Source organism: Aythya fuligula, chromosome 1 (genome assembly GCF_009819795.1).
Source record: "Aythya fuligula isolate bAytFul2 chromosome 1, bAytFul2.pri, whole genome shotgun sequence".
NCBI classification, from domain to species: Eukaryota; Metazoa; Chordata; class Aves; order Anseriformes; family Anatidae; genus Aythya; species Aythya fuligula.
In genome coordinates, this window is record NC_045559.1 from 10018701 (window position 1) to 10045788 (window position 27088).

Genomic DNA, 27088 nt, shown 5'->3' on the forward strand with positions numbered 1-27088 from the left:
AAAAGGATCATTAATTTTAGAGAAAATAATTATGAGCTTTGGTGAAGATGAAGCCTTTGAAATGCTGATAAGTTGATAGACAGTTTAGCAATTTCTTGAATTCTTTTTACCCAAGGAGAATTGCTCAAACTCTTTCATCTTTAAAGTATGTGGTATCACTTGCACTTTCGTGTTTTATTATCTTCAGAATGTGGTTGGATTTCTAGGTTCAGCTGGCATTTTTTTACTGCATGCTTATATTTACCTTATTTACATCTATTGTTACATAACTGATTCATAATGTTTTACAGTTATAATTGTTCAGTTTGGGGGAGAGGTTGTTTTTGCCTAATTTTTCTTTAGAAGAAAGTAAATATGTCATTATTATTCATCTAAATACAATATCTATTTTTCTTCCTTTTGCTGGGAAAGGATATTTAATGGTTTGATATAAAGAGACACACTGTTATTTTGCTTTGTTGCATTGTTTGAAAGCAATAAATTTAATATCTCAGCTCTGGGAAAAATATTTTAACCTGTACAATAACTTTGATGAAATGAAAGCAGTCTTAAAGGAGTAAGTAGTGAAATAATCAAGCTCATTTGTCCTTGTTCATCTATACTACACATTTGAGCTTGACCCTACAGAGCTGAAGCGTCAATTTAACACATTTGTCAGTTTAAAAATTACACACAGTATCTCACTTGGGACATGCTTTTCAAGAACAGGCCATTGAAATACCCAGCAAAGCTAAAGGGAGAGTTGACTTGAGTTCCAAAAGATCATTATAACATTAAAACAACAACAACAATTTATTATAATATAAAAGCTTCAGTAAAACCAATAGTGCCCGTTTTTAAAATCTTATTCTCAGTGCTGAGAATTCAATAAGTGTTTGGCATCTATACATAGATTTGATGCATAATTAAGACACACAAGTATGGAGAAAAAAGGGCCTGGAGGTTGCTGTGTAGTTGCTAGGTTAAGACTGCCAGAGCATCAAAAGAGACAGTTTCTAGTTCTATTAGAAACAGGAAAAAAAAAAGGAAGAAAAAAAAAAAGAATATGAAGAATAACATATTTATCATACAAGTTCCTTCTAAGAAATTTCAGCTGTATGGGATTTGCTATTGAAATTATTTTTGCAAAGTTTCCATGGAGAAGAAACTCATATACATGTCAAAAATGTACACCAGATCTTTCCTGGGAATAATGTAAATCCAACATTTGAATGAGACTTTGTCAGCAGTAGAGAAACCTACCAGTATGAATAGTCAAATAGAAAAATACTAGTGTTTCTTTTATTATTTTACTCCTTTTCTGGAGGAGATTCTCTCCTACCCCTGTCCTGCAGAGAGCTAATTACTTCATCTTCACATGTTACTTTTTAAATTTTTGCCTAAATACCGTTTCTCATACCAAGTTCTTCTAATATCAGTCTTTGACTTGAGTTCCAAAAGATCATTATAACATTAAAACAACAACAACAATTTATTATAATATAAAAGCTTCAGTAAAACCAATAGTGCCCATTTTTAAAATATTATGTGAGTACCCACATAAGTTGATTGAGTATATAGTTGCCAGATAACCACATCGCATCTTGAATGTGCAGTGTAGCTTAAGTAATTGTGCACTGAAATATCTTGAATAGATCTCTACAGGGAATGGCATAACCATTGGCCTAATCGTGTAACCTTTCTTCACCAGGCTATTTCTTCCTTCGTGCATGAATTTTACTTTTATTACAATGGACCTATTTGTGAGAATAATGCTGCTTTATCAATAAAGTACTGCAGACCAAATTCATGCAGAGAGATTTTGAAAAAAATAATAACTTCATGTGACAGGTACAAGTATATTGGAAATGTTTAAATAGCAGAGGATTTCTAAGGTGGAGCATTAGTTATTTTTTATTTATTTTTCTTAAAGGGAAATTTCACTTGTGTGTCATGGACCATTCTTGTTAATAGGATTAGACTGTGAGATGTATGGCAGTTATTACTGAGGCTTAATTCCCTTTCTCTGATTGTGTTGCAGATTTCCAAGTTCCAATGTACTTTTAAATATGACAGTTCACAAATTTCCATCCAAATTTGACTAACTAAACAGAATAGTTCAGTTGCTATAAAGATCATCAAGTTGTGCTGCCTGATCTCTCTGACTGGATTAACAAAGTCATGGATAGAAACCTGACAGATTTTTCTAATTCATAGTCCTTATTTCAGGATGTGCCAACACAATGAGTACAGCTTGAGCTCCCAGGATAGGGTGTTTTGGGAACTGGAAACACTGATTTGGACAGCCTTAACATGACACTAGGGAGCCTACTATCTCTGTGAATCCAAGTGATATTAGACTACCATTAATATCACTCAATAAATGTTCTGAAAAATGGAGTTTATACTTGATTTTATCACTGAAGGAACTTGAAAGAACAAGTTCTTCAACTGCAATTTTTCAACTCTACTGTTAAAAATATGATTTGTTGCTAAATCCTAAATTTTAGCATCTCTTATTTGTCTAGAAGATATGTAACCTAGATCTCTTAAAGTTGAAAAATCTTAAATTCACTAAAATCCTTTGTGAATGAGGGATATATAGAGTTATGAATCTTTAAGAATTAATACCCATCCCTTAGCACTTCACAAGTACTATCTCCCATAACTCTTAATATTAGCTAGATTCTTGATGCAGGAACACTACTAATAGTGTCTGACAATTTTCAAGGCTAGTGTACAATGCCATTGTCTTTCCACCACTACTTTCTATCACAGAATGAAACTGAAGCACAAAGAGGCTTGTTATCTTGCCTTTCTTCATCTGAATGGTTACAGTGGAAGCAAAACTACAACCCAGTCTCCAAGGCCACCCTCTTCATCCTTATATCTACCAGGTTGTTCTTATTGTTGATAAGGTATAGCTGCTAGTTTGCTAAATTGAAAATAAATAAACAAACAAATAAAAAAATAAAGGCCATTTTTGTTTCTAGGATAGATTACTGATTTTGAATGACAAAGAGGGGAACTAATGTATAGTTATTTTATGATGTCTGAAAAATAAATAATCTAATCTTGGTATGATGTTCTCCTTTTCAAACCACAACTGAAAGAAGAGTACCCTGAGGGATGTGATTCATCTCATTCTAAATAGGTGTCAGTTGAGATGAACCATCCTGAAAGAAGCCTGTTTTTCTTCATTCATTAGTTACTCAAAATTCCTAGACAGCTAACAAGATGCTTAGTTTTAAACAGCTCAAAATTGTCTTGTTGACTAAAGGCCCAAAGCAAAGTAAAACCAAAAGGGTGATTTTTTTTTCATTGTGCATGACAGTTCTTTACTGCAGAGATGTATACTTTATGCTCTTTCTTTATTGTTTTAAATGTGCTCAAAATGTTATGAAAAAAATAATAATACTCTTATGTATTTTCATCTTTGGTTCAGATTACAAATCTGTTCCACATACTGTGGTCCTACAGTTAAGGATGTGCTACTGTATGTCAGGAATTTGTACAAATATCAAAATAACCTCTACAAAAAGATTAGCAAATGTTGGTTTAAAACAAATCATTCCAATGGTTAGAATTCTACACTTCTGACAAAAGAGAATTTTCAGAAGGGAAAATATTTTTCTGCCTCATAAGAAAGCAAGAATTTCTTAATCTTTATGAAGAGATTACTATTCCCTGTAGCAAAACCAATACCTGTTGTTGAGAAGACAGATTTAAGATCTGTCTTATACCCTTGAACTTCTGAAATACTAAATTATTGCTATGGCTAATAAAAATGTCCATGAAATGGTAGAAAATATGAAAAACAAAAAGAAGCCTCCTTTTTAAATGAGAAATAAAGGTAGGAAGCTACATTACTACCATATCTTGGCATGGCTTTGATCTTCCACCTCTACCTGCATAAAAATTAAAGTTGACTTTCTAATATTTTTTTCCTGTAAAAATAGGAGATACATTTTCTTTAGTTTCAAAGTAAATATTATGTTGAAACAAAAAATAGAATTTAAATATCCTTTTGAAATTAAAAAAAAAAAAGAAAAAAAAAGAAAAAAAATAACTTTTTTTTTTTTCTGGATAAAAAGTTGCACATATTTTAAATGAGTTTTTAAATAGTTTCAGTAATTATGCCTAACTGAAAACTCAATACGTGACAGAAAAAAATAGCTTGAATTATAAGATGATCAAAGGGCTGGAGCATCTCTACTACAAAGACAGACTAAAGGAGTTGTTGTGGCTGTTCAGCCTGGAGAAGAGAAGGCTCTGGGGAGACCTTACAGTGGCCTGCCAGTGCCTAAAGGGGGCCTAGAGGTAAGCTGGGGAGGAACTCTTTGTCAGGGGATGCAGTGACGGGACAAGGAGTAATGACTTTACACTGAAAGAGAATAGGTTTAGATTAGATATAAGGAGGGAACTGTTTACTCTGAAGGTGGTGAGGCAATAACACAGGCTGTCCAGAGAAGCTGTGGATGCCCCATCCCTTAAGGTGTTCAAGGCCAGGTTGGATGGGGTGTTATACAACCTGGTCTGGTAGGAGGTGTCCCTGCCCATAGCAGGTGGATTGGAACTAAATACTCTTTTGGTTGGTCCTTTCCAACCCTAATCATTCTATGATTTTATGATCATGGAATTAATTTACCTACTAGCAGTATAAGGAGTATAATTTCCCTAATAATAATAACATGTATACAATAGCAAAATAGATATGGGGAGGAGAGGAGAACTGCATACCTCTGGCCAGAAGTTTTTACTCAGTTTTCATAGTTTTCAGGTTAGATGACTCTGACAAATGAGGTAATAGTGAGTAAATTCTACTTTACTTTATATTTGAATAATCACATAGTGTCAAAACTATAAAATTACCCTTGGGGATGATTACCATAGGGGATGATTATTTGACATAGTGACTCCTATTAGAGCACATCAAGTAAAGATCTCACTCTATCCTTTATGACAGAGGGATATTTTAAGGTCTTTAGTCATTCTCATTAAGAAGGCTTAACTTTTTACTTAAACTGTGGTGTTTTCTTACTGTGAGTAGCAGAAATCGTTCTGTTCGTTTTTATACATGACTTTACAAGTCATTGTCATCCAATGCATAACAATGGCCTTCGCTCATTCCTAGCGCTCTTTGAATGTTCAAACGATAGCAATGATTCCAATATTTTCTGGATTAGACTCTAATTCCTTCATGGTAACATCGCTGCAGACCAGACAGGGCTGAATCAAGCAAAGATAGACCCCTCAGGTCAGTGCATATCTGTATGAGAAGAGCCTTTGGCTTCAGTAAGCCCCAACAGAGGTAGAAAGTTGGAGTTCTTCATTTGGGAGTAAACTTTTTTTTTCTTTTTTTTTTTTTTTCCTGAAACATAGAGTGATAATAGTTACAATTCACCACAGCATTTTATTTAGCATGGTATAACCAATCATCTGTCTGTAACTCTAATCTAATCTATGAATTCTGAAGGTAAAGCAGTGGTGAAATCTTTATCATAAGCAGTGACTCTAACCTTCTTTTAACTTGTCAAGATCTTCAATTCAGGTCATACACGTACATCCGCATCATCACTTTTTCCCTAGCACAGTTCAAACTGAAGGGTGGCCTACAATACCATGTGCTAATTACATATATTTCGAAATCTGAAAGCTGACTATGACTTAGAGAAAAGTTGAGAACAATGTTGATAGCCTCAGCTGTACTCATTTGTGGTGTATTGCATGGCTGCCTGTAGATGCTAAGTACACCCCAGATGCATGGTTGATTTACTCTGGCTGTATTTTTATGACTGTTATTTGACTGTAGCAGAATAACAACTGTGAGGCATAGGCAGAACCATTTCTATCATCTTCATCTGATGAACATGTCAATTTTTTAATATTTGCAAGTGTTGTCTATATAATAATTATTGTAGTAATGGAAAATATTCAGCCTTTATATGAATGATGAATGGATGAGGAAATTAAGGTGTCATCAAAAAAATAATGAGTTTCGGTGTGATTCATGCCTAGCAGTACAAAGAAATACATTAACACATTGACTTTTATCAACCTATTTTTAACCGTTACAAAGGTTTAGAAATTAAAGGAAAATAACTGAAGAAAACAGACCATGAAGTAATTTAGTGTTGAATGTCAGACTGCAGTTGATACTGTTTCTCCTTGTTCTCAGTGCACACTTAACTTTCATAGCAGTTTCTGGAATTTCAAATTAATATTTCTGAATTTCTGTGAAATGGATAGATGTTAACATTTACATTTTACTGACAGAAACATCTAGCCTAGAGAGCCCAGTTTTCTTTTCCACTGTGGACATTAGACAGAGAAGTGAAAAAAATAAAACAAAACAAATTGACTTATTTATTTTTCATAAAAATAAACCAGGCAATCTATGAAGAAGCAGAGAATAAACCCCAACAATCTGCATATATAGCTATAACATAATCAAGACCAGAAGATCTATTCTAATATTGTAATGTCTAACTTAAGTTGCAGTAGGAGAGCAATTCTGAGACTTATAAAAAATATACTTCTATACATGTATTGTCTGATTTTTTTTGAAGTAATTACTAACTCTTAGTGACAGCACTTCTGACTGAGGCACCTTGGGTATACTGAATAGAAGGCACTGCAATATAGTATTGTAGAAAATATGACTAAGATTAACTTTATAATAGTGTTCATTGTGATACAGTTTGAAATAAAATTCAAGAGATGTTCACTGGCTCAGTTTAGCAATTCTCTATTTGAAGCAACTATGTTGGGACTCATATTCAGTGAAGTAAGATCTTCAATGATTTTCACATTTTTTTTTCACACAATTTAAAATCTAATCACGCAGTCAGCTCATGTCTTAAAAGCAAATCTGAAGAGGACAGTAAATGTGGAAAATAAATAACTGAAAATGCATGGAAACTGGGATATATATGTGTCTTTCAGTTGACAGTCAGAAACTATAATAACAAGACCTATTCTGTTTGCATATTTTATGATTTTGTTGTGCTTTTTTAGGATAGGAATGTTATGTATACAATGATATTCAGTTAAACAACACAGCTTTATCACCCGGGCAATGGACTGAAGGATGCGTTTATTGAGAGCGCCCAAACAGAGTACAAGCTCTTCAAATATATATATCCTTGCAAATCTTCAAGAAGTAAGACATATTTCTGCCCTTGATCACTATGAAGGAAACAGATAAAAAAGAAATTTTACAAGAATGTTGGAATATATGTAGGAACAGATGCTATGCTCTTTCCAAATCCAGGCCAACCCACGAAGACATTTTTCTTTCTTTTTCTTTGTTTCTTTTTAATTATTATGATCCAACCACCCTAAACATCTTGGATACTTTAGTCTCTTAGTTTGCTCTGACTTACCTTTTTTTCAGTAATGCTTTCATACCATATAGTCAGCTTTTCTCTCAAGGCTGCAGGATAAATAACAAAAACCTCTCCAGACAGCTCTGTCTGAACTCACGGGATATAAATAACTGATAACTGCATAGTTCTGTGGAGTAAATGAAAATAACTATTCAAGAGTGCTTATCATCTTAATGCAAAGCCAAGGAACTCACCAGTTACGGAGAAGGAAGATAGTAGTACCTCTTCTGTCTTAGATGAGATATTTTGAAGCAACCATGTAAGATATTTTCATCTTTGCCGTATTGTTTCTGTGGGTAAATCAATCATGTATGTTTTGAAGTCTAACAACTTCACTGAAATTCACTTCAGAGAAAAAGTAGTCATTTACCTGGTATTATAGTGGAGCTTATGTTTCTGCTGAAAAATACTCTGAATATGAAAACACAATATTCTAAATAGTGTAAGGTTAATGGCTCTGAATCTTTCCTATTACAGGCATTTGAGGGAAGCTGTCATTTCTACACACATTCTAAAGTCTTCATCACTCCTAGTGTAGTCACAGGAAACTTTGGTCCAAAGCTGTTTTACAGCCAGTACCTATTAACCTGTTTTGTTTGTTTGTTTGTTTGTTTGTTTTAATTATTTTTTACTAACAACAACAACAAAAAAAAAGGCATTTGAGTCAATGCTTTGCATCAGTGCAAACCAGCAGTAATGTTAATGGAGTTCATAGAACTAGTGGTCATATTACAATTGTCCATTTTGTCAGCTCTCAGATCTTGCTTACTGTTTTGTTTTAAATAGGATGACAGATGATTAGTTTAATTAATTCTTGCTTAATGAGAGAAGACCCTATCCAAAGAAACTATTATAAAATGCCTGTGCAAAAAGTAAGAGAACAACGAAAAATTGTTTTTGTTTAAGTTTCTCCTAAATTCTGTGGTCCATGATACAGGACTTAATTATATCTAACTTCTAACACTGAATGTAAACCAACAAATTAAAAGAAGCTATGAGATCTAGACACACACAGAGTTTAATAATGGAAATAATTTCTGATTATTTAATATTGCAAACTTTTTCATTGTCACTTAATATTTCCTGGCTTTATGAAAAAAAAAAAAAAAAAAGCTATTCCAAAAACAAAAACACTCAGAGCACATCAGTTAATTCATGGGGCTGCATTCTGAACTCTTTCTGATCCAGAATAATATCCCTGGAATTGGTTATTTCTCATTTCTTTGATACATAAAGCTACAGTTTTTATGGGTAAAGCATAGTCCATAAGGCAAAATTTAACTATTTTACATAGAATCACAGCTGAGGCTGGAAGGCATCTCTGGAGATCTTATAGTTCAAGCACCCTGCTCCAAGCATGGTCAGCAAAAGCAAATTGCTCAGGGCTGTGTCCCATTGGGTTTTGAATACCTCCAGATTCCGCAGCCTCTTAGGACAATATGCAAATTTGCAATGCTTTGTATTTCAAACTTATGAAAGCATTAAAAAGTACATCTCACAAACCTATGAAAATTAAAAAGTGCATAATTTTATACAAGCAACTGAACATTAGTGGTGAGCTGCATTTTGCACAATTCAGCTGAGCAGCTGTAAACATTGCACAAGACTGAGCAGAGAGCAAAGCCAACATAGTCCTTGCTGTTATGTAAGATTTTTTTCTAACATCTGCTCCACATATGATGTTTACAAATCTAAGTAGCCAGCAATTACAGGGCTTAGCTCTTTAGCATAGACAATAAAAATTATCAGCAGAAGATTCCTATTTTGAAGCGTATGGCCAGGCCAGGAAAGTATCAATACTGCAGCTCCTCATAGATGGATATAGGTTTACTCAGGCTCTTGTGAACTTATTTCATAAACTAAAGAGCTCTTTTTTTTTTTTTTTTTTTTTTTTTTTTTTTTTTTTCCCATGTTATTAAAACTTTCTTTTTTAAAGAAAAGAAAATTTCTTATTAAAACTTTTTCAAGGACTGCAGGTAATTATTTCAAGTACCTTCATTCCCAGGCTGATCGAACCTACTTCTGAATAGTCCCTGACTCCCCACTATTACAGATTTTAAGTTTCACCAATACTTAACTTCCATTTCACAAGCTGTCAAATAACTAGTCAAACTGCCAGAAAAAAAAAAAAAAAAAAAAAAAAAAAAAAAGAAATAATTTCTGCAGAGTTTTCATTTTTTATTGTTATCAGTGAACAAATAATTGGCCTATTTTAGGTGGTACAAAAATAAAAAGCTAAGACTTAGTTGTTAAAAACAGTCTGGCAATCCTGAACAGTTTAAGCATTAAATTATTAAAAAGTATAGTATTATACTGTAAGACTCCTGCTTCCTGTGAGGATTTTGATGAAATGCAGGTCCCTTCCTTGCTTCCACAGCACAAGCACTGGCCCTCTTCCAGGAGCAAACTTTTAGCTTAACCACTGAGAGCAGCAACCAGAACAAGTGCAGGAGAAGTTGAAGTACTGTACTTATAAATAAAGACAGAATGGCTATACTGTTCCAGAGCAAATGTGCATTTAGATTTTGATCATGTTCCAACTATGGCCAGTAGAAGATTCATATGGAAGAATATATGAATATGATAGGCAAAGATAGGATGTGTTTGCCACTTTTGATACAGTATGACTGTAGTATGTTTTTGAAGGGAAAGGCTTTTATTAATCCAGCAAAATTTGGATATCTTCATGACAGTCATGCATGTATGAGTTTCCCTCTCTGGAATAATTATTTTATAATCAGTGGAAAATAGTATATTTATTTTGATTCCAAGTTCTAAATCTCACCACAAAGTAGATTTCAAAAACATTGAGCAAATAGTATTTCAGCACATGTAGTAGAGTAGGGTGGAGATCCTGATGTATAAAGCTGATTTGCAGAATGTTGGGGCTGATATTATTAAAAGTAAGTTGTAGCTCACTAGCTCACTCTCATTACATGTAGCTGTTCCAATTATTACAAATAATAATAATAATAAAGAATAAAGATGGAAGAAGATGTGGATTCAATTATCAGGGTAATTACTAGCTCTTCCTCAGTCAGTAGAGTTGCCATAGAGCAATGTATGATTTCTCATCTTCCTGTTTTTGTTTGTTTTTGTTTGTTTGCTTGTTTGTTTTTGTCTGCTAAGCACAGGTGATTTGAAGCATACAGTGTTTTGGCAATGTGTATATGTCATGACTAGTAAAGACTATTTACAGAATGTGACTGTTTTTTAGGCGAAAAACATTATCACCACTCACTCTTTGTGACTCCTTAGTACCTTTTTTCTCTATCTGTTATTAGACTAACATTACCCCTCATGGTTTTCTTTGTAGCACTTTTTTTTTTTTCCCTGCAAGAGAATTTATGATTTAGCAGTAGCTCCTTAAGAAAGAATTCATCTTGTCAAAAAAACATTTTTCTTAGGCTTAAGGGCTATTAGTCAGAACAATTAAATCATGTGTAAATAGCGTTGATTTTAAACATTTGTAAATCCACAAGGCAGCCAGTAAAAGTGATTTACCCTTATACTGACAGTGTTAAATGGATCTCTGCATGAGCTGAGGCTATTGAGATTCAATTTCGTTTCAGTTTGCTTCTTTGTTCAGATGTGCTTGGTCTTACTGACCAAGTGAGTTACTGTGGTGCACTCTGTAGTGCAACTCTCACTGATGGAAATGAGAGTAGATTTCCTCATCCCAGCACTGTAGCAGTGCTCTGCTGGACTCTTCCTGCTGGTCTTTTAAATTAAAACAACCCACTGATGATAGCCTTATGGATACTTAGCTGGGTACTTTTTCTTCAGAAGCCATGCAGGCAGGATGTGGTAAAACTAGGATGGTGTCTGTCTGCATTTTGTCAGCAAAGCTCTTCTTTTAGAGAAGGATGTTATTCACTTTTTCAAACATCTAAAACTTTTCAGATTTATTTTTGTTCATTGCCACTAATACATGGAAGTGGTGGATTGCTTTGTCTTATTTAAGAGGTTCTTACTATTGTACTCAACTTCTGATGCCACAGTGGCTTTGTGAGGGCACACACTGACAAGAAAATAACTTCAGTTCCTTTTTTTTTTTCTAGAAGCCTTCTAAAGACAGTGCATGCTGTTATGTTTGTGTGGCGGAAAACTGGGGAACTGCATTTATTCATAATTACTGCTGCTTTATTCCAGAGGAACTGAGCTTAAAACCAGATCTGCTCTAACAAGCAAGAGCAAAATCATGCTTCTGAATAATGACTGGTGAATAAAAGGGGCTAAATTTTAGAGAAAGACAAATCTATTTCGGCAGTCAGCAGCTGGCTTTACTGCCTTCTGAGCATCACTTTTTAGTCATTCTGCACAGTTTGTATTTATGTAAACTGACTGCTGTGAACAAGTTGCTAAATTTTTACTGAGAAAAGTTATGAGCAAATCTGATATTTCAAATCCTAAATAATGGAATCCTACAGAAAATGCTATAATATGAAGTTACAGTCTTTATTTCTCATTTTCTTTCATTGTCAAATAATTTAATTTGTTTTATTCCCTAAACAATTCTCATTACATTTTCTTTAACAACAAGTTTTCTTATAAGTTTGTTTCCACATTTCACTTCATTATTTTTCCCTTTTGTTATATGCAACAGCACAGGATTTTGAAATAAAAATATAACCCAGCTGAAGACTTGATTTTATCTGTGTAAGTGGTAGCAAGCTAAGTGTTTGTGGTTTTCCTTGCTGTGTGGATGATGTGGTTTTCAGATGTTTTGTAATACATTCTTTTTAGTGGAATATTAAGAATTTAATGTCTTTTCCCATTAAGCAATTTTTTACGTCTAGAGCCTGAAAGTTGGATTTTGACATTCTTATGTGCTAATAAGAGGTTAACTCCTGTGGAGCCACTGTTTTGACAAACTATCCAAAACACAAATGCAGCTCTTGAAACCTGAATTGTAACCCCCAGTTATGAATCTGCACTTTGTTTTTTTGTAAGCATTTTACTGTAGCCAAAAGATTTCTCATCAAAATATACCTCATGAGGGACTGATTCTTCAAATAGTGGGTTTTATAACATGTGCTTCCTCCATACCTGGCACGGCCCTGGGATGGTCCTGGAACACAACAGATTAGATCAGTATTAGATCAAGTTTTTTTCAGCCTGTTTATCATAGCTTTGTTCCTATCCTTCGGAATTTGTTATGGTTAGCTATTTTGAGAGTTTCTTCATTAGAAATTATATGGAAATAAAATGTAAATGTGCGTGTAAATGTGTGTTTCCTGGCTGGTATTTGAAATGCGGAGGTAAATTTTCATTTAATATCAGTTGTACTGAAACAGCTTCATCCAGTTGTATTTTTTTTAAGGGACAAAGTAGAGAAAATGCATTTGAATTATCAAATCATATTTACAAATTTAGTCCCATTTTGATGCTCAGATTCTCAACAGCTGTTTGCCATTGGATTGAACTGTCTATCTTCCAAGACCATGGCTAGCCAGGAAATGTCTCACATATGAGACATGATTTGGTTTCTTGCCATTTTGGTAGGTGTGCATGCTTTTGAAATTGCAAAAGTTTTTCAATATCATGCAACCCACACTGCACACAGTGCATGTATATTTTGAATTAGAAGGGAATTCATCTAATGACTTGTTCAAACAGGCAATTTGTAGCTGATGGGACACTAACGTATAACAACTTCATCTGTGTGAAAGGAAAGGGTTTTGATAATGTGTTGTGCCACTTAAACAACTTTCACTAAATGTCACATCAAATCTTCTTGTTTAAGCAGTCTATCTGATACCTTGGTCAAAATCTGAGCACTTGACCTTATGCTGTTTTGCCATTTTAGGAATGCAGGTGCTGGAGTGGAATGGCATCCCCCTGACTGGAAAAACCTATGAAGAAGTCCAGAGTATTATTATTCAACAAAGTGGGGAAGCAGAAATATGTGTAAGACTGTGAGTTTTTCCCCATCTTTCTGTTTCCATTATTATTTTGGCTTTTCATGTTTGTTTTTTTTTTTCTTTTTCTTTTTTAATTTATGGTTGCTAAGGTAAAATCTTTGTTAGCATGAAGCATCAATGTAATAATTAGCAAAAGAGTTCAGTGTGAGTGTGGGAGGTCTGGTTTGTTCTTAGTTCAAATCAAGAGGAATGATATGCTGAGGTAGATGTTAGCAATCGTACTTTTGCAAACAATGATACCTCCATTTTCAGGCCACAGTTTCCTCTCATTGAAACACATACAAACCACTGAATTTACTGGCCATTAGAAAAAGATGGTAATTTAGCACTAACTTGACTTTTACTGATAGCCTTCAGGTGAAAGTCAGTTAAACATCATGAGAAATATATAAAATTGCATTCAATCCATTAAGTACTTCACCCTGAAAGAACCTTTTCTCCTCAGCTCTTTAACAGCAATGCAAATAAGTGTCATCTAACAAGGGGCCATGCTTGGGAGCTGCTTTCTTTCATGAACCACTATTCATTTATCTACTTAATACAAAATGAGTGCATGAAGAAAGAGTTTCTTCTGTCTCAGGTTTCTCATTGTTTTTTTTTTAGGGACCTGAACATGCTCTCAGATTCTGAGAATCCCCAGCACCTGGAACTGCATGAGCCGGTAAAGGCAGGTGAGCCATAAGACATTGCTTCAATATTTGAGCACCGAATAACAACTGGAAACTGGATATGATGTAAGCTGAGATAATAGCGTCGTAAGCTCAGATATTGCTCCCCAAATCTTGTTAAGGGCAGAAAGAGGACCGCACCTGATAAACAAAGCTGAGCATTTATTTTTAGACTAACTGAAAGCTATAACAGAATAACCAAAATGAAGCCAGATGCTATTATTATTAGTTCAGTTCAATCCATACTGACACAGTCTACACCATCTAATTAATACAAAGAAAATCCCAGTAACAGTACTGCAGCTAAAATCTGTTATGCAGGGAAAACATCCTGCTAACTACCCCTTTTTTCTATGGTGTTATGGTCCCCCTTCTGCTGCTTCTCTAGGTCCCACAGTTGTGCTTTCTCTCCAAGGGCCTTGCAGAGTCAACAGTGTCTGGAGGAATCTGCTGGAAGGAGTGTGATGTTTATGATGAGAGTTGTGGACTTCTTGCTGGAAGGAGGATAATAACGATGACTCCTTCCTCTTCTCTTCAGGATCTGCTTGGGGCCTTTTTTACGTTTTCTAGCATGCTTTGTGCCATGCTTTTTCCATGCTGGTCAGCAACTCTGCATCACACATGACTTGACTGGTTATTGTACACTTTACACATGATAGATACTTGTTCTTTGTTCCTTCTGTTGGTCCTAAAATTGATTTTGCCAAGCTCCTCAGTTTATATTAGTGTCAGTACCAGTGAGTTGCTGGGAGCCCTGGGGCCTCAGCTATCATCCTGTGCCCAAACCTGGCAACAGTGTTGTCACTCCAGGCCCATACACCTAGAAGCAACAGAAATAGATGATTCTGCACAGCATAATTGCTGTTATTCCTTTACATCTCAAAATTATTAAGAATAGGCATAATGCCTATAACACAGTTATGCAAGGTGAAATGTAACTAAGAGAAATTTAAGTCATAGCCAACTGTTCAATAGACAATTGCTGTTGCAGCCAGACAAGCTAAAACAAAGTTCTTAGCAAACTGGAACCAGTGCAATATAAGCATGAGAAATCCTGGGGCCTATGTGAGCGTGTGGCCTGGCCTGTCATGGTATTAGTCATAACCAATCTACCTTTGAACTAACGTCCATAAAATAACTAGTAAAGCAGTCCATTGGCTGGCTCAATGCAGATTAAAAGAATGTTTTACCCAGCTTCACCCAGCCCTGGAACCCAGAATTCCATACTCTGTTCAATGGTTTTGTGGCTGCTCTTGTGTCAAAAGGTACATAAAGTAGCTGGATTAAATCCTCTATTTTGTGACCATGTAGCACTTCACAAATATGAAGTATTACTTAACATTTACCATCAAGTTATCTTTTGATGGAAATTGATATTTTTATTAACTGAAAGTGAACACAGAGTATGACTCAGAATGAGAAAGAACAGAAGTAAAAGTAAGTTCCCCATCCTTGCAGACATTCTTCCTCCTAGTCTAGCCATCTTTCAGTGGTTTCTGAGATAGAACCACTCTGTAGAGTGCCTTCTGTCTGCCAAACCAAGTCTTTCTAGCCATCACATCTGAGGTTCTGCAGAGTTTTTTGTTTGTTTGTTTGTTTTGTTTTTTCTTGGAAAGTAGCATTTGCCATTCCTTCCAGAAAGATAAACCTAATCCAGCCTAGCAGCCAGGAGGTGGCTAACATATTGCCTTCACCTCTGTCCAGGACAAAATGAATTTAGTACTCTGAGGAAACTATAATACCCAGTAATCTGCAAACAAGTAAACAAACCACCAGGCATTGTCATAGCAGTGTATAGGTTAGGAATAGAAACTTAAATAGTTTATGTTGCCTAAACCTTAGCTGAATAAGATCAAAGACTATAACAAAGACCTTGAACCTTTCATACATTTGAGAACATAGAAAGCAGGCTGGGCCTATTGTCATTTTAACTCAAAGCACTTTAAGGCACGTATGGAACTTACTTGGCCTAATTTCTTTATTAAATGGGAATTGTCATCTCTAGAGCAAATTCTACCCATTCATTTCTGGGGGTAGGGAGACAATTACAGTCCTACCACAGGTGTCTCATGTAGGGCTGTATTATTGTTTTGAATAATATGCAGTGCTAATGTTTTAAGATGCTTTTCTCTTTAATATTTGTATAAATAATCTCAGGAGCAGAGTTTAGGTTTATTGAAAGTCCAGTTGATTAAGAAAGAAAGAAAAAAAAAAAGTTGAGGTTAAAGCTTGTTGCAGCGAAGTTCAGATACTGGACTAGTTCTCAACAGTGAACCAGCTGTGAACAGGCCAGACTTTAACGGTGTGATTTGCTCCAGTGTGATGCAGAGCGATCATCCAAGGCATACTGTTTCTCAGCTGGAGAATAACCTTCTCAGAAAGCTTGTAGGATAAATAGCACTGGTTGATGGAGTTTTGAGTAGAAGGATTGGAATTCAGATGTTGATGTTGTGAGACATCTCTTTTATATGATTTGTCTTTTGCATCCTCAGAGTATACAAGTAGATGATATGAGAAACTGTAAAGATCATTAGCATGTCCCTGTACCATGGCAAGATGGATTTGAATGTGCTAGCAATTATCAACACAGAGCTCTCTTCCTTTAATCCAGTAGATAAAGCGAAGTCCCCTGGGGTTGATCCCAAGCAGCTGGCTGCAGAGCTACAAAAGGTTTCCCTACAGCAGGCACCTCTGGTTGCTTCCTCAGGAGTGGAAAAGGCATCACATGTTCATTCTGGAGCCACTTCTGCCACCTCCAGCGCTATTCCCAGCCCTGGTCAGCCTGGTTCTCCCTCAGTCAGCAAAAAGCGACATGGCAGCAAGGTATGAAACTTGCTAGTTGTGCAGCAATAGCATTTTGAAGACAATAAGAAGCTGCCTATTTATTTTCTTCTATGTAGCAAAAACACATACTGATGAATCCATTTCCATGATAGTGATGGTTATTACTTTGAAGACATAGAGTCTGGAAACAAGGGAAGGAGATTAAGTCATTTACCCAAGGTCATACAAGACCGGACCCTCTCTGAAAACAGATTCCTTGAACAATATTATTGTTTTAAATCAAAATAATTGTTCTTTTTATTATTTGTTTTTGTATCTTTTTAACTGCATCCTACATAATGGTGAGGTACTAGTTTCACAGAAAATGCTGGTATTACTAAGACTGCAATTTCCCACTCAGTACTAAGTTACTGTTGAAGTTTTACAAGCTGTGAATATTCACAGCAATATTAAGCATTGATCTGAAGGCCAGGGGAAGACTGAAAAAAAAATCACTGTCAAAATGTATTTGTCACCAGATAATTCCTGTGAACTTGTTAAGCATAATATTCGATTTTCTTTGCCACATCCTGTCCATTTCTCAGCTGAACTTCCTTCTTCCTGTGCTCCCACCTGCACACCTGGAGACGGCAGAGTGGGAATTTAGTAGCCTTTTTGCACAGTCAAAACAGGAAACTAGGTCCTAAAGTCATCTGTTACATTTTTAATTATTTGGTCAAAAAAGCCAGAAGCAAAAATCAATCTTGTGAAGGCTGCATTTGCTTAAGAAATTTTGAAGATAGCTAAAGCTGATGGCTGTCCTGGATACCCAGCTTCTCACTGTTTTACCATTGGAAGCAAAGCTTCACGTTGCAAAACAACACACTTTCTAGATATTTATTTCTCTGTATCTTCATTATTTATCTTATGACTCTCAAGATTTTACAAGAGAGCCATCCCTATAGGGTTACTACTGAAGTGTTGTTTTCATATTTTTGTGCTGCTGAAGCTGTGACTGTGATTTGAACTACAAATGTGTTAGGTACCATACGAATGAAAAGCAGCAAATGGTGCCTGCTCATATCAGATAGCTCTTCAATATGCTCACTTTACTGTCATGTGAGGAGAGAACACAAAAATCTCTCTCATCCAGCAAGTTAGCAAAAAGTGTAAATATATTGATCAGTTTTCATCACATAGTAATTCTGACTGTTCAAAATTCCCATAGATTTTTATGAACTAACTCAGGTCTATGATCCATATGTTAAATCTATGTTTCAAGTTTTAGTACATCTAACTTAAGGGATCTGTCAGAATTACATGATCATAATGTTAATCGTTGTTTCATTACTCCTTACGCTAGATACTGTAGACATCTACGTATGAACTCGTTTGCCATCTGCTTTATGTTTACCACTGAGAAAAATACAGTTTGAAGTACAATCCATGGGACCGAATGAATCCTACCTTTGAAGTGCATGCAGTGCATGAAAAGGAAAGTGCAGGGCTTTTAGTGCAGATGTCACCATCCACACTGAAAGACCTTTCATTCAGTTGATAAGTCACACGTCAAAATTCACTGAGTAGTGAATAGTGTGTGGAGATACATAAATCACTGATACATAGTGTATCCTGGAGAGGTCCCTCTCCGTGTCTACATGAGAGGACTAAATTCACAGCTTTGGCACTGAAGCTGATCACCTGAAGTTAGATGCATAAATTTCATTTCCTTCTTCACAAGGGATTTAACAGTCTTTTTATGAAAATTCAGTTGTATGCTTGAAAAGGTTAAAGAAAAAAAATAAATTAAAGCCTTTATGTAAGGGATGCAAAAGTCAAAACTAATCAGGTAACTATTTGAAGCATTCTTTGCTTATTTCTGAAAATCATGTTGAGAGGCATTCCTTTCATAACAACCATAGCTCTTGTTGACTTGTACAGTTTTTGTTCATTGACTGCAGGCCAAGTTCATAACAATGTTGCACTTTCTTAGAAGAGAAATCTATTTCTCATCTTTTCTGGAATGCCTCTCTGCCTTGGGCTGAAAGCATTTCCAGGTACACTGCAGCACTGATTCTTCACTTTAGCCAGTTTCATGACAGACAATATTCAAACTGCCTGTAATTTGCTTTTGCTACAGCTCTTACTTTTAGCAAGTTAAATCTTCTTTTATATTTGCAAAACACAAAAAGATCTACAAAAATCTTTTGGTATAGAATATACATTCCAGAAATGTTGTAGGATTCTCTTTGATATTCTGCAATGCATATCTCATATTTAATGCTTTTTCTCATTACTACAGAGAGTGATAACGCCTAATATCAGAGCCTGGCATTTACATGAGTTTCAAATCGTGGTAATGACAACCTTCTCCATCAGGTGTAATAGCATTACAAAGTATGGGTTCTTACACAGAGTATGAGTGTGTGTGGGGAGTATCAGAAGAAATTAGAAATAAATTAGATTATCCATTAGAAAAGAGATTTAACCTTTGGGAGCCTTGAACAGAGTATATCCTGTGCATACTTGTCTCTTTTATTATGTAAATGCAAGATCATTCTGTGGTACAGATTACATCCAGGATATATATGTCCTATAGAAAAATGTAATTGTCCTTATGTCTTGAAGAATGGATTGTTTTCTTAAATCCTCAGATTCCTTTGCTCCTAGAGAAGCCAGCAGTGAAATACTTTTCCTTTTCAAATTAATCCTCACTGAGGTGCTGATAAAGAAATATATTATTTGCATCTCTGCCTTTAAATCCAGATCCAACTTCAAAGTTGGCCCTTCTCAGAGATGGAGGCTGGACCAGATGACTTCCAGACATCTCTTTAAGCCTAAATTATTCATGAAATAATAAAATAAATTCTTTCTATGAAATATTTGGGTAGTTCTTCACAGTCAGTTTTAAATCAGCTGATGTCAGAGAGAAAACAAAATATTTAATATGCCTTGTAAATGAATACAGCCTTGTAAATGACTACAAGCTGAAAATATATAATAATATAATAACAACAAATAATGAAAAGTCACTTCGAGAACGAATGACTTTTTACATGGGCAGATAGTGACAGGACAAGGGGTAATAGTTTTAAACTAAAGAAGGAGAGATTTATATTGGAGATTAGGAGGAAATACTTCCCTCAAAGGGTGGTGAGGCACTGGCACAGGTTACCACATAAGCTGTGGATGCCCCAGCCCTTGAAGTGTTCAAGGCCAGGTTAGACAGGGCTTTAGGCAGCTTGGTCTGGTGGGACATGTCTGCCCATGGCAGGGGTGTTGGAACTAGATGATCTGTAAGGTCATCTTTCAACCCAAACCATTCTGTTATTCTATGATTCTGTGTTCTATAGAACTGGAGGGAGTTAAAAATGTACATTTATTTTTACAGACATGCAGGTGACAGACAGCAAAGTAACTAAACAGTTAAAGGCAATTCATTTTAACTGCCTTTGGAAGTCCCAACACAAATTCAACATGCCCTTTCCCTTTTCTCTGAACTGCTTCTACAGCATCACTTCTAATACACTCTGTATTATAAAAAAATCAGTATGAAACAATTAATTATTTTTGCTATTCAGATTTCTGAAAAATTGAGCATTTAGAATATTCTGCAAAAATTTTGTAGCTGCAACACAGCTCATTCCAAGTTAGTTTGTAGCATTGTCTGTATTGTTGGTACTAGTATAAGAGCTGAACTATTCTAGTATAATAACATCTATTTGTAGAGGTAAATATGAGAAATGTAAACCATTTAAGCCTGACCTTGAAAGTTGGCATGATGGTTAGATAGGTCCCTGCCTTTGGCATAAGGAGTGAAACTCCCTCTTTGAGACCTTTTGTTGGGCAGCTCAGACTGATTCACTCTGAGGAAACATTCTGACTTCAGTGACTTCCAGATGAAAACTAGGTGGATTTGGATTGCTTTCTTTTGCATTATTGTGTGGCTGGGATTTTTCTCGTTATGTCTTGTCCTCAGGTCTGAGTTACTGGGGAGATGTTTCTTCACAGCTAATTTGAAAAGGGCAGTGAACTACCTAAACTTCAACATGCTCTTGTCCAGGACTTGTAGTCTCCATGCTGTCCTTATTCAAAAACCATTCATATCCAACACTCCAAGAAGATCTGTAAGGAAAATGAAAGTGTGTGGCAATATTGCAATATATATATATAAAAAAAAAGTTATTTTTGAGAATCTATTATTTCCAATATGCATATTTATATATAAGTGACTGTGTGCCTATGTATTTATTTGTTTGTGTATTTTAATCTGGCAGCCCACTGAAGGTACAAAGTCTGCTTCCCATCCAGTTACTGGAGAAATTCAGGTAAATATGTAATTCTTAATGTGTAAATTGTTGTTTCAACTAGCTGATTTTCCCTGTTGAATAAGCATGCTGAAAACAATCTCTATTAAGTGGTTTATTATTGATTTTCTACCCCTTGAAATGTAACTCGATGAAATAACATGTGGTGTAAGTCAGGATAGGTTTTCAGTTTCCTCTTTAAAGTTGGCTAGTGAAATACAAACAAGTACAAAAAAATGCTACTCTTCCTGAAAGTGATAAAAATATAGTGAAATTTATTCTAATATTTAACCTTTGTGCAGTTATTTTGGTTTCCTTCATCAATTCCCAGCCTTTACTGCATACTTTATTGATATTCAGCTAGAGTCCTTCTGGACTCTACTTACATCAAAGACTATAAGGGGTTTCTCATGGTGCACTGTATACATTTCTATGCAATGCCAAATTAGTGATTATATTTTAAGTAAACTGATTTTACTCTAGTTTTTTAAAGCAGTGGAACTGGGAGAAGCAGAACAAATGAAGACTAATATTCTATAGTTTTCTTTCATTTCCTGTATTTGTCTCTCTCTCTCCTATGTAGATATGGTCTTTCCATAGTACTATAACATCCATAATCCCATAATTTGTTAGGTACCATAACACTTGTGACACTAAGGGTTTAGTGATGGGTCTTGGTAGGTCAGGGTGATGGATGCATTTAATGATCTAGAAGGTCTTTTCCAACCTAGATGATCCTATGATTCTATTTTCTATAACACACTTCCTGGGCTTGGGATCTGGGTAGTCAGTATGTATGTAGTTTCTACTGAATAAACAGTCTATTACTCAGCAGAATATCAAGTGTTCAAATTTTTACTGAATAGAATAGATCAATACGTCTGTGTCCTTTGTTTTAAACAATACTGGCAGACTGTGAAAGAAAAAATTATTTCAACATCCAACATAATGATCTAGCATCTCCTTCTAGTCAGTAGAGAAAGACAGAATATTCCACGTTTTTATTTCCAGTCAAAACTAAGGGTGTAATACTCACTTCAGGCAAAGGATTTTGGAGAGAAGTCATTTAGAAAGTAAAAATAAAAATAATCTTGCTGTGTTTAAATGCCTTCTCTAGCTTCAAATCAACTATGACAAGCACCTTGGCAACCTTATCATCCACATCCTTCAGGCAAGAAACCTTGCTCCCAGAGACAATAATGGCTATTCTGACCCCTTTGTTAAAGTTTATCTTCTTCCAGGGAGAGGGTAAGTGCAGGAGAAATTTTAACCTGAAATTTCTTTCTTTAAATTTGGGCTTGTTGCTTGTCATTAATGAAAAGAACCGAGAGTTTAATGCTCTAGAAAGCACAGGTACAACACCAGGAAAAATGGTGAATTTTTAGTGGAGAGTCTGACTCTATTTCCAGGTGAATGTTTATACTTTGCTATTGACTTCAGGGTCTTCATGATCATTTGTGTAGATGTCATCTATTCCTTTTCCTATCTTTCCATTTAAAAATTGTAGTACATGGAAAATTGTGTATTAAGAGAATAACAGTATGCTGAAAGGCAATAAACATATGGACTTCAAAGTTCTCCCTAGAAATCTGTCTCTAACTTGTATTGAAGTGCATGAATTTGGGTGTAACGAATTGTCCTGTAATTATGTAATACAAAAATCTACATGCTGAGGTACAGTTTTGCAAACATGCACAATCACAGTAGCTGAGATTAATTTGAGATTGCAGTATAATATTAAAGGTGAGATATATGAGACAGAAAGCAGTCATTCCATGTGTTTTATTTATTTATGTATTTATTAAGAGCTAAGATATAGTTTTAGAAATTCTTGTAATTTTATATTTAAAGACTATACAAATTAGTGACCATGTTTTCATAGACCATTGCTTTCTTAAACTCTGTAATGACTGTAATGACAAATAGCTAATTACTGTTTAAAAAATATTTTTTTCTGTATCAGCAATATTATAACTCCTTTTGTGCCATAAATTTGCAGAATTTCACACATATATGTAAGTATAATCAGCTATAAAAATACTGCTGATTTAATTGACAGTAGATTTGTCTAAAGTTAAGCTGATTACCTTAAACTAAACTAAGGCCTCAATTTGCAAAGTCAAATTCCTGCAAACTTCTCAATTTGTGTAATCACACTCATCCTAAAAGACTCCTAGGCTGAGACCACATAACTAAAAATCTGTATTTCTGATCTATTCAAAGTAACTAGAAAGTGCATGCTCAAGTCACAGTTTAGTATTTGGCATATGGGAAAACACAGCTAAAAGCATGCAAATGGTGAAACTAAAGCATGCGTATTTAGTAGCTTGCTGATTCCAGCTATACAGTATTCAATATTGTTCAGTGGCACTGGGCCCAAAACTATTACTGAATATAATGGGAACAGGTACTAAATCTTTTTTTTTTTTTTTTTTTTTTTTTTTAATGCACCTACGAGTCTCGTCAAATACTTGTCAAATCAATCTTACTGAGAATTTTGCAGATAGATTCATGATGTAGAAGTAAGGCTTTGAACTACAGAGTTGTTCAACCTGCAGAATTCTAAGTCATATCAAAATATAGATTCAAAGTTGGGGCCAAGTTATGAAGAATTTGGATTTTAGTTTTATTTGGGTTTAAGATATGGCAATTTTACTGTTTTAAATGTGTAGGTTGGGGCTTTTGGGAGTAATGAAAATGAAGAGCTTCTCAAAAGTGCAAAACTTGTATCTGAAAGCAGAGACTTGAACTGTTCATAAGTATCTTTTATCTGTAGTTCAATCCATACAAGACTGCTTATTCCTTGTAATGCCTCTGTTTCCTTTGATTCTGATACTAGAAACTACCATTATTTACATCTTCTTTCATCTCTGTCTCTTCCCATTTTCTCTCATGCTGCTTCCTCTGTGTTCCTAACTATGTTTAATGCTGGGTATGCAGACAAGTCATGGTTGTCCAAAATGCAAGGTAGAGTGTACTGTGTTTCAATTTTATTCTTTCATTTTTGTATGCAAGCATGATGTTATGATCAGTTTGTGCATTGAAATACATATTTCTCTTAAGTCGTGATGACACAATTGCTGCATGGTTTTGCTGTTCATTCCCTAATGAACCTGATTTCCAGGTCAGAAGGAATTCGAAACAAGTATTTAATATGCCTTGATGCAGTAATATCTTAGGCCCAAACTCTGATGACACATGAAATTTCCTCTGATATCTGGAAGAGTTTAATTTAGTCATAGATGTCTAAAAATTCATTCTCATTCGCTGAAAGTTGTAAAACAATGCACAGTGAACTTGTCTCAAGATGCCAACAGGAACAGCATTGCTTGGAAGTGAGATGGAATATTTTTCTCTCTGCGCTTTGCACAGCGTGTGGACTTTAATGCCAAGTATCAATCTAGATAATCACCCAGATGACTTTAAAGCTTTTTGAGCACATAAATGGCTATTCAGTGTAATTGAATTTTTACTAACTGGAATTACTAGTGCTTTGTTTGTCCTGGATTTGGAAACATAAGGCAAAATTCCGTTCTCAAGATACACTAGTATCAACCAAAGATAAATACGCAATAATAGAAATTCAGCTTTCACTCTGCATTTGCTTAAAAGTAGAAAGCTGACCAAACAAGTCAACAGATGGCTTTTTAATAAACAGATCTGCTCTATCTTCAGCCTGGTCTTCATTAGTAGAATTATTAAATGAATGTGTTTAAATGCCACATGTTACTTGCAGTTATTCTATTAAACTTTTTTTTTCATTGCACTTTCTGTTGTATTATATATTGATAATCTGTAACCAGGGAAGCATAGAGAAAAGATAAAGGAAAGAGTAATACAGTTTATATCTTTTTATACAGCATACTCTATGACAATTTCAAGTGCAAATTATTTCATACTAGGTATGATTAGCTTTAATGAATGTTTTATTAAAGCATTACCATCTGTTAATTGCAGTTGTTGGGGGGAAGGTGTATAAGTAAGATGAACTTAATTTATTTGTCAGATCCTTCCTTTCAGACATCTAAAGACCTTCAGCTTAGTCTGGAGCTGTGCCTCCTTACGTGTGATCAAGGTCTCCTGCTTCCCTCTACAATGGATCCACACCATAGGCTACATGAATGTGGGCTAATTCCCCCCTAGCCAATTTTGATCCAGATACTTCACTGGAAATACTCCAGAGTTATGCTTTCAACAACACATTTAATTCTCTTCTCTGCCAACTCTACTATTCAACACTACCTGAATAGTGTTCTCACATATTTTCAGCAAGAATCAGAAGCTATAAAAAGGTAGTGAAGTTGTAATATTGCAAAATAAAATCCAGGACTAAGAGATGGATATCATGGATTCACTTTCTTGGTTGATAGAACAAAGGAACCTTTTTTACTTCAAAAAGAAGTATAACAGTTCTTTTAAATGAGTATTGATCTTACAACATATGGATCAAGCTCTATAGTACTATCCTAGCTTCGTTACGGTAAAAAGTAAATGGATTACAGAAGACATTTAGATAAATTAATATTTCATTAATCAGAATAATTGTTTAAAGACTACCATGAGGTCAAAGAAAGAGATGCTGCTAGCCCAGTTCTCATTTGCCAGTCTCATACCTCTCCATGGGTTAGTGAAATCTCATGATGATTTAGAGTGACAAGGATGCTTTTTTCAGATCAGAGAGCAGAGGAAAAAAAAATCTGCTGAAGAGTTTAAAAGATCTAAGCACAATACTGAATGGGATATGCTATCAAAATCTAGTTTCTAAAAAGATTCAGATTTTCCTTGCAAAAACTGCAAAGAAATAACTTTCTCTTCCATATGGTCTTGATCCCCCTAGATTTTCATTCATCCATCTCTTACTGATACACAAGAAAAAAAAGAAACCTGTTTTCAAAAAGTGATTGTACACAGTGGCTGACACAACTAACTTTCTTATTGACAGCCGCTGCTTTCTTCTCATAAGCAGAGGCTGCCAGATACTTTGTTTCACAGATTCCAATGTCCTTCACGTTTTTCAGTAAATTAGAAGACAGTGAATAGCATGTTTTGCAAAAAATAAAAAATTAATGGAACTATGTAGAATATCTATGAGCAAACAAATGGTTACAAGTAACTTTCATTAGAAGGTATCAGTCAGAACCGACAACCTGAGTAAGAAAACTAAGAGGACTTATTTTCCTATCATTGTGAGCCAAAATATTTTGTTACCTTGAGCATATCTATGTTGTACCTTTTTCTGCAACCCTGATATGTTATTATTGAAGAGACAGAAGAGACAAAACTTTTCCTTGTAATAAGTTTGTGAAAATGAAGTGGTGCTTGCTAGGCATTGCAAATTACTCTCTTTAAAAAGAAAAGAAAGAACAAAATGCATATCAGTACCCATTTTTTATGTAAAAATTGATATTTTTATAAGATATATACATTTTAAGTGAGTTACTGAAAGTAAAATTAATACTGGAAATAATCATTTTTAAATAAAAATTCAAAAGAAACAGAAGTGTGCTTAGGTTTAAAGAAAATTTCATTGAGCAGTAGGTTTCAGGACGGAAATGTCAGTAAGGTTTATTACTGTTCATACTTAATAATATCTAAATGTATCAAGAGGCCTCACTATTATGTTTACTCAGAATCTGTTCAGTGTAGTCCCAGAAGCAGAGTAGTATGGTCTGTTCTTATACTGCATCTCCACTACTACAGTATCAATGTACGTGACATTTGATGACATACCAGTTTTAAGAAACTGATGCTATGTCCCCTTCAGGACTCTGGTTCTTGTGTTCTAGTTGTAGTGGCTCAGTAATCTACTGATGTTGGTTGTTTTCCATGTACACTTGCCTGGTACTCAGCTCAATTACTTAGTGAGATTTAAGATAAACACCAGATCCATTGTGCCTTGTCTCCTTTAGAACACAGTAGCTTAATTGCATTAACAACAAAATATTTCCATATATTCAGTATAGTATCTTTTCAGCACATGGGAACCAATATTTTCAATGGACAGTGAACAGTTACAAAGTGAAAAAAGGCTATCAAAGCAAGTGATCAGATTTAAAATC

The 27088-nt window shown here is 35.0% G+C and overlaps 1 protein-coding gene across 5 annotated transcripts in view; it reads left to right on the plus strand.

The window, feature by feature from the left end:
* PCLO (piccolo presynaptic cytomatrix protein) overlaps positions 1 to 27088 on the plus strand; it is a 365900-nt gene that overhangs the window by 263451 nt on the left and 75361 nt on the right. For 4 of the 5 annotated variants that reach the window (XM_032208140.1, XM_032208141.1, XM_032208145.1 and 1 more), the window contains exons 11-16: positions 13177 to 13285; positions 13895 to 13962; positions 16571 to 16782; positions 21000 to 21050; positions 22147 to 22277; positions 23970 to 23996. In XM_032208140.1, coding sequence (XP_032064031.1) covers positions 13177 to 13285; positions 13895 to 13962; positions 16571 to 16782; positions 21000 to 21050; positions 22147 to 22277; positions 23970 to 23996 — 598 coding nt within the window. The remainder of the gene's footprint in view (positions 1 to 13176; positions 13286 to 13894; positions 13963 to 16570; positions 16783 to 20999; positions 21051 to 22146; positions 22278 to 23969; positions 23997 to 27088) is intronic. The other variant, XM_032208144.1, reaches the window with a different exon arrangement.